The following is a 12,161-nucleotide window of genomic DNA, read 5'->3' as shown; positions in this document are numbered from 1 at the left end:
CCACGAAATACAATAACAAGAGAAACACATTTTCTGAGAATTACTAAAGATTTTTTGTCAACAACAAATCATATATAAATGGTTGTAACACAGAACCCATGCAAATAAAACTAATTTGATATAACAACATGTTTATATGAGGATGACGGTTTCTAGCCAGGAGAATATCCTCCACCAGGGGTAGCCACAAACACAATAATGAGAATCACAGTTCAATTCCTGAGCCATTTATTTGTCACATTTTTCATAAGCTGTTATAAGCATCAAAACTAAAGAGAAACCTCTCAACGAGCACAAAAGTGGCACAAAGTCATACGAACTTCCAACTGAACTGTAACGTATAAACCTTTTCACTTTGCACTGCACTTTCCTCTAAAACACCAAAAAACATAAAGCAACTGTACATTCAATTCCTCAAAGCGTTGACCAACTTTATTCACAGCACGTTTTCACAAAGTTAATACAAATAAATCTGTGATTAATCTGCATTACATCATTCCAGTCTAAATATACCAACATTTAATTGCATGTTTGTTTTTTTGGTTTAATTTAAAACTGGGAAATAAAGGTGAGCTAACATTAAAACACTGTGCTTTTTTTTAAATGATTAAAAAAAATCAAAGTAATAAGCACATCAAAATTTCTAAAACAAGAGCTATTAATTGTGGAAAAAGAAAAAAGGATCATGGATCAGGGAGAAGAAATTGTTTCAGAACAAGTATTACTGCAGGTATTACTACAATTAGTGTAGGAGTACAGTCCTATGCCCATATTCTTAAAGCAATATCAACAAAGAAATACAGGAAATACTTGCAAATATATATGCTGTACACTTATAAGAAAGCAGCGAGATTTAAACATTCTAACAAGTCACTTGCAATAAATCAAATCTTAAAGTAATAAGTGGTAAAGATTCTCCTTCCCACCGTGGTCCAGTGTCTTGTGCAAGCACACTTAAAGAACAGAAGAAAATGTGTTAAATATGGGATCTTTAACAGCGGAGCAACTAATGTATTAATATCCCGTTAATATGCTCCATTGAATATTTCAATGTATCTAAACGTCCTGTTAGAGGTAGTCATGATGTATGATGTATTACAAAAAAATGTTTGCAAAGAAATGTTAAGCCATTCAAAAGAGCTGAGTGGATTGGAAACTGGATGAATGGAGTTTGTCTTTGTTAATACTGTGTATTCTCACACTGATGCTGGTAGGTATTCGTTTGACTGATCGTATGTATCATAAATCATACAAATATTTGAAAACTTGATGAACCGGAAAATGATTTCAAAATGACTTTCATCTTTATTTGACCTACTGAACTTTTTCAATCTGATTTGGTTTCACATCACTGGTACTGAATCAGATCGACAGCGGTGGTTATAAAACCTTTCCTAATAAGTGTGTGTGCATATTACCTATTACCAAGCAGCCACGCATGAGTTTGGGACACTCTGGGAACCTCGAGCACTGGGTGAGTCGACACAAAATGATTTTATTCTCCTGCACCACAGCAAGCCAACTTTCTAGCTGAAATGGTTCGTGAAGCCCCTCTGAGTGTGGTTTTATCTTTTCACATTGTGGTCTCACTGTTGTGGTGCTTGATGGTGTCGTTTTCCTGGCAGATGAGCTGGTAGGGCTTCTCATTCTCCTCGATGACAGAGTTGCGCACCTCATCATCCTGATTTTGCAGCTCCCCGCGGGAGAGGTGCTCCACGATGCCGGCCCCGAGCGAGTCGCCCAGCACGTTGGTGGTGGTACGCAAGCGGTCCCTGGGGTGATGAGAGAGAGAAACAATCAGACAAGGAGAGATGGAAAGTTGGGACATAAAGAAACAAAACACGATGGTATACCTGCAGTGAAAACACTCACACTGTGCCTCTATACACACTTTCTAATCCGTCGCCCTGCATTATGCATCAGTAACCTTTGTAGTGGTGGGACTTCTGGGCTCTCTGAAGCTTTTCTATGACATTTAGGCTGGCAGATCCACAGCGCAGCACACAGACCAATCCACATCAAGCTGACATTTAGTGGTAACTCACAAGAACCAATCCACGGCGATGATCAGTGTTATGTCCTCTGTGGGCAGTCCCACCGATGTCAATACGATCACCATGGTAACCAGGCCAGCCTGAGGGATGCCTGCTGCTCCGATGCTGGCAGCAGTTGCCGTGATACTGAGTGGGCGGTGGGAGGGAGGGAGGGAGAGTGAAGACATTTAATAAAGCGAAATAAACAAACAGCACATGTGCACTGCTAGTGGGAGTAGTAGAATCATAAAGGATAAGCAGAAATTATAAAATGATGTATATCTACCAAAAATTACGCTGATTACACAATTACAATATATAGTATGTTCTGTAAAATGAAGGACATTTTACATCTTATATCAAGAATTATATACAGATACATATTTTGGTATAATTTGCTGACATGGTATTTGTTGTATGACTCTTTCATCAACACATAAAAACATCTGAGCAGGTGAGGCATTGAGTAAATAAACTTTGATCACATGGTCACAGGTCAGAGAACAATGCTGGACAGATTGTGCACCATGAAGTTGAATGTTTTTTTACTTTACTCCCCCAAAAGAAAAAGAAACAAAGTGTCACCTGATGGTGAGAATCTGGCCAAAGTTTAGGTCCATGTCATTAACTTGAGCGATAAAGATGGCTGCCACAGCCTCGTAGAGGGCGGTGCCGTCCATGTTGATGGTGGCGCCCACAGGGAGGATGAAACGGGTTACCCTTTTATCCACACGGTTGTTCTCCTCCAGACAGCGGAAGGTGATGGGCAGGGTAGCAGAGCTGGAGGCGGCAAGGAGAGAGAGGAAGCATGGTGGTTTGACACCAGTTAGACACAAAATGCTAAAAGTTTATTTAATATATTTAAAGTTATTTTTAAATCGATGCGTTTAGTATTATGTTTTACATTTGATTGAATATGTAATTTGAGTTTCCATATATTGGCAAAGGATTACATGACCTGTATTTCTGCATTGAGGGACATTGACAGCATACAATATGGGCAAGTGTCCTGATTTCCAATGTCTGAGAAGGACAGACGAGCAGACTCACCTGGATGATGTCCCCAGGGCTGTGATGAGGGCCTGCAGCAGACCGCCGATGAAGCTGTAGGGATTCTTCCTGGTCACCATGAAGTAAAGCATTGGCAGCACAAAGAGGCCGTGGATGAGGAGACCCACAATGACCGACACGGTGTACATCCCCAGCTGACCGCCCACCTCGGCCAGATCCTTCATCTCCACAATTTTACCTGCAATCAGGAACAGGATGCCCACTGGAGCGTACCTGGTAGAGTGATGCAGAGGTGATGACAGAGTTTTGGAAGAAGAAGGATAGAAAGATACAGACATGCAGGATGTGCGAGGCATATAGAGCACAAGAAACCAAGATGAGGGACCCATGAAGAACTAGGTTTTACTTGTTGACTGTTGAGTGTTTACTGACCAGATGATAATGGACACCAGTTTCATGATGGCTTCATTCAGGCAGTCAAAGAAATCCCTGAGAGCCTGGCCCTGCTGCTTCATGTTGCCAATGACCAGACCGAAGCACATGGAGAAGACCACCAGACCCAGAGCGTTCACTCCACTGGAGGAGCCGGACATGGGGATTGTCTCCTCCACTGTCTCCTGTCGTAGAGAAGAGAAAAACGGAAGAGTTTATAGATTATACTTTCGTCAAAGCATCATATACATTTTTACTCCTTTTCTGTAATCGTGTAATTCTCCCGAAGACTCATGTGCCACCCACCTGTATGGTGTGCAGCACCCTGCTGAGGTTCATGCTCAGGTCAGACTCTGTCACGTTGAGGGAGTCCGTGAGGTTCAGGGTCACCGTCACGTTCCGTGTATGAACAGTCTTCTTGTAAACTGTTTTATACTGAAAGAGAGTCGGTGGCATTAACTGAAATGATGCATCCGTTCTGTTTGGGTCTAAAAGTCTGACAGACCCATAACTATTTGGGTGTGGATCCAGATCAGGGGACGGATCCAGGATTTTTTTCTCTTTATTTGACATTCAGAGATAGGATTTTATTATGATTATTCATTTGATGGTTTCAACAACTTCCCAGGGAATCGTTTATGGATCTAGATGAAAGAAATCTGGAACTTTTAGGGGACTGATATCTATAAGGGTGTACAATTTAGTGCAGCTTGAATTTAAGGCTTGTGGTTTGCTTTTTACAGAATTTTACAGGTTTTCTGTATTTGATTTATTCCCTTTGTTGTTATTTTCACTAGTTTGATAAATCATGAAACATAAAATTCGGGGGCTTTTTTGGGGATTAAAAAAATGAAAATAGAAAAAAAGATGGCCTCACCTGCTTGAAACAAGCTTCTACCAGATTGGGGGGAAACATGTTTCTGAAATAAAAATGAAACGAGATTAAATAAACAGAAAACAGTAATTTGTAAATGTTCTAATCTTACACATTGTAAATCAATAACCGATTAATAAAGTGGAAATAACTGTTGTTTGTGGTGTTGTTCTGAGTTGTTGCTTGGCCAGTGCTAACCTAAACTAACTGATCGTAGCTTCATATTAAATATGAAAGTTACTATTACTTCTATGTGGACACTTTCAAAATAGCTTGATAGAGTAACAACTCCTGTGCAATTTCACAAATCAGTAGAGTTTCCAAGCTGTGGTTACCTGATGAGATCCAGAAAAGCATCAGCAGCCTGAACAGGTTCAATGCTTCCACTTTTGGCCAAAGGACTGTCTCTGCTGCCTTTGCCCGGCTGGATGATCATCACAATGACGATGCCAATGAACACAGCAATCAGGGTGGTCACCATGTAGTAGACCACTGCACGGATACCCATCTTACCTGACGCCTTGCTGTCCAAGGAGGAAATACCTAAAACAGAGGACAGTCACTTTAGAATTCAATCAGTCTGATGCAAGTTTACTTATTGTTTGTTGATTTCTGTTATTAAATTTGAGATACATCTACTATATATACACTATATACAGTATAAAACATTTGTTCCACCATAGTCATGATAGTATGAATTTTTTTTACACAACACAACAGATCCCTAACATGTTTTCTGTAGAGGTGTATGTAGCGCTCTATCTCTCTCTCTCTCTCTCTCTCTCTCCCATTCACTCTCTCTCTCTCTCTCCCATTCACTCTCTCTCTCTCTCTCTCTCTCTCTCTCTCTCTCTCTCTCTCTCTCTCTCTCACACACACATACACACACACACACACACACACACACACACACACACACACACACACACACACACACACACACACATATAGATCCATATGATGGTGTGTCAAAGCATCCATATAGGTTTACTGTCCTCAGCAGGTAGACAGTATTCAGCATAGCTCTCCTGAGATCTTAATTTGACCACTAAGTTTGGTGAAAAATTGGTCCTGGCCTTTTTTGGTAATTTTATGCACATACGGACGAGTAAAACTCCTGGACAGCAAACCAGTAATCCCCTGTAATTTACACTGTAAGCGTTAAGTGTGTTTGTTCTTCTGTGCTCGTTCAAATCCAACCTGATACCAGACTGGAGACGATGAGAGGCAGCACCAGCATCTGCAGCATTCTCATGAGGAGCTCCCCAGGAAAGGCAAAGTACTTGATCTCCCTCATGGACAGATTGTGGGGGCGCAGAGCAAAGCCCAGCATTACACCTAAACACATTTGCATGCACACACAAAAAAAGGCACCAATGAACACAAAAAGTCAGATAAAGTCAGTGGTCTGCGGAGAAAACGCTGATGAACTCTGATCTCACCAAGAGCCACAGCCGCGACGGTGAACAGGACGAATAGGTTCCTCTTGAAGAAAGCCTTGACACTGCCCCTGCTGATGGAGCCCATCCTCTCCTTCATGGTGCTGGCTCTCCTATCCATTGCCCTGTGCAAACGCCTCCTCAGGTCTCCTCTCTCCGGCAAGGGGGGTTTGTCCGTGTCCTCGTTTAGGAAGAGACTCGTACTTGCGGGGGGCTTCTCGTTCATAATCAGCTCCAGCACCTGGTCCAAAAGGCAGGTCTCCTGGGAAACTAAGCATGGAGAGAAGTCATTTGTCACATGTTATGCCGATGATTATCTCATCGACTGGATGACAATGTTTAAAGCATATACAGTGTCCACTAACAGGGAAAATTAGAATATTCACACAGAGTGGAAAGCATACACTTTTTAAAAGGGATGATGTAAAAGTGTGGGAGGTAAAATCAAATCCAACACTTTAAGGCTGCTGCTTCTGCAAGATTTAAGAAACTCTGACAATGATTACGGGTAACACGAAACATGAAGATGTAAACTGTACAACCCAGGAGGGTATTTAATATATTTCTATAAAATATATATTATATAGTGCTGTAATTGTTAGTAGATGGATAAAACATTATCAACAACAATTTAGATTAATTTCATTTAGAGTCAATATGGAGTAAAGATATTAAAATCCAGTGGTTCAAGCCTCTCAAATGTGAGGATTATTAATGGCTATTGAACCATAAATGATTTAAAGACATCACTTTGGGATCTGTATCACCATATTTTCTGATATGTTACAGACTAAAAGATTCTACCATTAAAGCAGAACAATTATCAACAGATTGGTCAATGGTGAACATTTTGCAGCTCTACAGCAATCGAAAATCACATAAACCAATATTTAATATTCCGTTACAGACTTGGAACAAATCATTATTCATTAAGACGGTGAGGCACAAACGAAGGGAAAGACACTGACATACTGATGATAATTTAGAGTTTTCAAGTTATATCCCACACTGGATCTGACGGTGCATATAAAACAGAATGAATAGATAGATCGGTCCACCTCATGACCTCGACTATGGTTCCCCAACTTCACACAAGGCTTTTATGCACTTCTTCATTTTGTTTACGACCACATCAAGTAAGTTAATCTCAGATCTGTGTTACTAAATCTTTACTGTGATCTCTTTTTATATGTTCAAATAGATAAGAGCTGTATCAACGCTGTAAAACTTCAAAATATCAAGTGTCTGTGGTCTTACCGTGTTTCCCTCTGCTGAAAACAAGAAGTAGTCTGTGTGCAGCACATGGCGGTTGGTCCTTATCTATCTAGGCTACAGTGTTTCCTGTGAATCATCCTCTGCACCACACTTGAAGCCTGCGCTTAAAGAACACTGACACCGACTTCTTTATCCGCTTCTCCTTTACATCCATCTAATCACGATGCACTCCAACACTTTCCCGGGGGGTAAACACAATGTATTATCTCCAAAGACGTCATCTATTAAGTTTGTGTCATTCTTGACTATTGATTTTCTTTCGTGCATTGTTCTGAGCTTCACTTATATTTATTACATATGGTGTAAAAGAGCCTTTGTTGAGCAGGTTGTGGGATGAGCCAGGATAATCAAGGCTATTATTCAGTTTTGTCAGATGCAGAATAACCAGCTGCTGCCTACAGTAGGTGTGTGTGTGTGTGTGTGTGTGTGTGTGTGTGTGTGTGTGTGTGTGTGTGTTTGTGGTCCAGGCATTACTGTGGGGACCTACATCTGTGTTTGCAGTCACAGTATGGGGACTTGTTATCCTTATTGTTTTTGGTCAGGCTGTCCACAATGAATGGAAGTCAATACAAAGCCCTAATAAGGATAGATGCACTAACACGAGCACTGAGCATCTGATCACTCGTCGCTGTTCAAAAGGCATGTTGAGGATTAAGACTTGCTTTTAGGGATAGGATTACAACTAGGTTTAAATTAGGCTTAAAATAAGGATTGGAATTAATTGTTTAATTGTCATGGTTATGGTTATGGTTAGGGTAAGGTGCTATAAAATGCATTATGTCAATGAGTTCAAGAATATATGTGTGTGTGTACTTGTACAGATATCTTTGTGAGGACCATTCTGAGTGTAGAACCTACAGAGTGAGGACATTTTGGGAATGTGAGGACATTTTGGCTGGTCCTCACTTTCTGAACCCACTTTTAATGGGCCGTTTGAAGGTTAGGACTTGGTTTTAGGGTAAGAGATAAAATAAGATTTAGGTTAGGGTTAGGCATTTAGTTGTGATGGTTAGGGTAAGGGGCTAGGGTAAGCATTAAGCCAATGAGTTTCCTCCCTAAGATAGAAACACAGCGTTTCGATTTAAAGCCACAGCCAAAGAAGAATAGAGCCTAATTAATTGGAAAAACTGAAATGTTTGACTAATTAAATTATAATGAAAGCAACTATCACGCTAAATCCACCCGGATGCAGTTGAGACAATTCTAATACAAATCTGTGGAGACATGTTCTTCAGGAAGAACTTTTTTCAGCTGCTTGTTGCTGCAGGAGTTTTGCTGCTAAATACTCTACTTGTCCTGGCAATGCCAACAGCAAATATACTGGACCCCAGCTGATCCAAAGAAATTCGTATTTTGGTTTTCATCTCACCAAGGAATGTTCTGCCAATATCCATCAGGCCTCTTTTCATGTTCTTTGGCAAAGTTTAATTTCACAGTCTTGTGCCATTTTATGAGCAATGGCTTTGATTTTTGATGCCATCTGTCGAGGCTGACTTCAAACAATCTCCTTTGCACCATCTGACCAGTCACTGAAACACCAGGGTCCACACGCAATCCTCGGGCCAAGTCTGATGCATTTAGATGCAAGGCTGCATAGATTGTGAGTTGTCGTTTGTTTGACCCTAACTCCAAATTGACACGTATGGTAGAATTAGTAATTATAGGTAATACCTAACATGCTAGAACCATTTGATTCAAGATTCAAGAGTTTTATTATCAAATGCACAGAGATAACAATTAAGCTGTCGCTGGCAATGAAATGCTTGAGTCACAGGCTCTCTTCTAACAATGCTCAAGAATTAAAAAAACAAAAACAAAATTTGAATAAAATAGTGTAAAATATAATATCAACAATTAAAAATATTAAATAAAATATATATTTATCTAAATATATATATACAGCTGAAGAAAGAAATACATTAGTGTAATTTTGTGCAATAGTGCAAATATGCCACGGTGCTTATTTAGTGGAGTTATTGCAGTTGGGAGGAGTTTAAAAGTCTTATGGCCTGGAGGATGAAACTGCTCGATGATGGAAAGAATCAGAAGTAATTTAGGAGGTGCCGGGTTATTTAATGGATGTTAACATAATATCAATACAGGTCAATACCGGCTGGGTAGCCACCTCCTTGCCTCAGCAGCGACCTAAACCTACAAACTCTGGCTGAAACTGCTTAGTCCTGGTCTGACCAGAGTCAGCACTCCTCTGTCTGACAACACAAACATCCAGCGTTGCCAGGGCAGCAAACCGGTGATAAACAATCCAATAATAAGCTATACACAAGGATATTAGAATCTCTAATAGTAATGGAGAAAATCATAAACCCTTAGGTGGTCAAATTATATTTTTACGGGCAAAGATGTTATTTTTTTCACTACAGAACTTAACACAAGTAAATGTTGTAAAATTGAACTCAGAGCCATCAGCATTGGCTGGTAGAAGGGCATGCAGCTTGTGAGTTCACACCTCAGTAGAAAAAGACTTCGTACTCACATGTTAAAACACACTGGGACACAAGGATCCCATCTCGAGCTACTGCATGTGCCTCATTACTACTGGTTTATAGTTGTTATGGTTTCCAAATTAAAGTCCATGTACACGGTTGCTCAGATCAACCTGTGCACATTTATTTTATTCACAAAGCTTCTTTTTTTTACTAATATATTAACTAATAACAGTTTCTACGATTTATTATAATTTTATTCTACTCCTAGTAACACATTGCTGATACAAAGTAATAACTGATATTAATTCACTCTGTAAACTTCAGCCGCTCACTGGTTACTCACCACTCATGGTTCACAGTCTGTCTCAGTCAGTCCAATCAAAGTCAGGTGAAAAACCTCAGCTTCACAAGTGCGGAGAACAGATTCAGAGAGTGTGTGAGAGTGTGTGAGAGTGTGTGAGAGTGTGTGAGAGTGTCCGGAGCTGAGTGGGAAAATGACAGTGTCTCGCTGCTCGCCCCTCTCATGAGCAGACACACATGGAAAGGTTTCTCATGTGGTCTGACCTTCTCACAACTCCACACATACACACACACACACACACACACACACACACACACACACACACACACCACACACACACACACACACACACACACACACACACTCCATCAAAGTCACATCAATTTAGTTTCCTGATCTTAAGTTCTTTTCGCTTAAGCTCCACTGTCCTGAACACAGCACCTCAACCTAAATCTTTGGATTTCATTTGACAAAAAAAAACATGAACAGAGTCGCTCAGTCTGTGCAAACAACCGGTTAAAGTCTAGTTTGAGATTAAACAACCCCTCAGGGTTAAGCCAAAAGATTTTTAATGTGCAGTTGAAAGACATAGATGCAACCAGTCAGTGAGAGTTTTTAGAACCTGACACATACAAGGGATTAGAAGTTAAGTTATGGTTTTGTATTAAGAAGTTAAGCTACATACATGGGCCAAATACAGTAGCTACACCAAATGCTATACCTTATGACATGTACCTACTATATGACTTTTGAAGATACCTGATTGCTGTATCTGTTGTTTTCTATCGAATCTTGAAGTCATGGCCATTTGCACACTACACGACTGATCAGTGTCAGAGATCACAAGATGGAATAGTTCTTACAAGTCTGTCGGGTGTCCAAACTATGCTTTGCGATAAGGATCAGGGGAAATAACACAATATCCTGTTGGAGACCGGATTTGTTTTCCAAAAAAATGTATGTCTGCGAGAAAAACGCAGATTTGCTGTGAAAAAACGAGGAAGGAATGACAAATATGAGCCATAGAAATGTGTTGGGATACATCGGCTAAAGGTATCCTCAGGTTTGCTCTCACTCTGCGTCTTGCCTCTCATTGGCTGCAGCTTATGTCACTGCACTCAAAACCAGGTCACAACACTATTGGATTTGAAAGTGACATATATAGTTGAATTTGATTATATCTTTGACAGTTCATAAATAGTGTCTGATTTGGGATTCAACCCAGCAATCTCCAGAAACTGTCAGCAAGTGAAAAATTCTGGCTAAAATCCTGTGGTGTGAATATAATATGTTTGTCGAGCACCTACTGAAAACTATGTCTACACGTTGGAGCTGTTGTGGCCACAGATCCCACATTGGGACCATAGAGTGTGGGATTCGTCAGCAGGGACTTGTTATGTGTTGTAGATGGAAGAGTGAACAATAACCAAGTTGAAGAGAGATGCAGCACTTGTACTTCACATTCAGTGAAGTACTGACTATTGCACTGAATGAAACAAGCACAGCAACAACATTGACTACTTTTTCGAGATGAGTAGTAAATGGTAAATGCTTTTCTAGTCTTGATGACCACTCAGAGCGCTTTACAGTACAGTTTTACATTCACCCATTCACACACACATTTATACAGTGCATCTATTCGCAGCACTTTGTTATTCTATGGGGGGGGGGGGCATTCAGGGTTCAGCATCTTGCCCAAGGACACTTCCGCATTCAGATGGGTCAGACTGGGGATCGAACCGCCGACTTTCAGGTTGGAGGACAACCACTCTACCCCTCAGCCACAGCCGCCCGAGTTGTGTAGGTTCAGGATAAATAGATTTTTGTTAACTCTCAGCAAACACTACTTTAAACACACAGACTCCAAAGCTAGATATATGAAAGATTGACATTCATTCCAATCAAAACGTGAAAAAACTCAAAATGTCACTTTTACAAAAGAGTGGTGCAGTTATGAAAGATGTAGTTTCATGTAAACGTCCTGTGGGCTCATGTGAATGGTGACCATGGCAACAACCAATCGCACTTGTTTGATTCCCTCAGTGCAACAGAACCAGAGTTTCTATTCAACTGTCACATACAAGTAACCACGAGGAAAAGCCGATCATCACAGTCAACAGCCTTCCGGTTCTGGATGAAATAACTTGTAGGACTTGAATATGAAAAACAATGCATTGAAAAACATTGCCAGGGAAATATCTACATTTTTTGTAAACAGGCCCACAAGACTTTGATTTATAGAAAGAGAGACACAAGAGTAAGCATCACTTGGACGTTTTTTTTTTTAACCTCCATATGGAAGTTTAAAACCAAATTGCTAAAGGACGAATTAAATTTGTATCATCACAA

The 12,161-nt window shown here is 40.4% G+C and overlaps 1 protein-coding gene across 1 annotated transcript; it reads right to left on the bottom strand.

Annotated features, from left to right (window-relative positions):
- Nucleotides 1-405: 405 nt before the first annotated feature.
- slc1a6 (solute carrier family 1 member 6) lies at nt 406-10,097 on the bottom strand. The gene is made up of 11 exons (XM_053431407.1): nt 9,855-10,097; nt 5,793-6,059; nt 5,551-5,688; nt 4,686-4,893; nt 4,354-4,396; nt 3,783-3,911; nt 3,477-3,661; nt 3,084-3,317; nt 2,619-2,813; nt 2,046-2,180; nt 406-1,772 (listed from the first exon to the last, which is right to left on the bottom strand). The coding sequence occupies exons 1-11, from the start codon at nt 9,859-9,861 to the stop codon at nt 1,574-1,576; spliced, it is 1,740 nt and encodes a 579-aa protein (XP_053287382.1). The 5' UTR covers nt 9,862-10,097; the 3' UTR covers nt 406-1,573.
- Nucleotides 10,098-12,161: the final 2,064 nt, after the last annotated feature.

The sequence above is a fragment of the Pleuronectes platessa genome, chromosome 9 (assembly GCF_947347685.1).
Source record: "Pleuronectes platessa chromosome 9, fPlePla1.1, whole genome shotgun sequence".
Classification (NCBI taxonomy): domain Eukaryota; kingdom Metazoa; phylum Chordata; class Actinopteri; order Pleuronectiformes; family Pleuronectidae; genus Pleuronectes; species Pleuronectes platessa.
This window is presented reverse-complemented; position numbering and strand designations above follow the sequence as displayed.

Bases quoted from the DNA above. Each gene is read 5' to 3' on its own strand.
- slc1a6 (XM_053431407.1), bottom strand. The intron at 4,397-4,685 runs GTAACCACAGCT...TTTTTATTTCAG, and splicing joins GCTTTTCTGGATCTCATCAG to AAACATGTTTCCCCCCAATC. The intron at 3,912-4,353 runs GTGAGGCCATCT...ACTCTCTTTCAG, and splicing joins TAGAAGCTTGTTTCAAGCAG to TATAAAACAGTTTACAAGAA.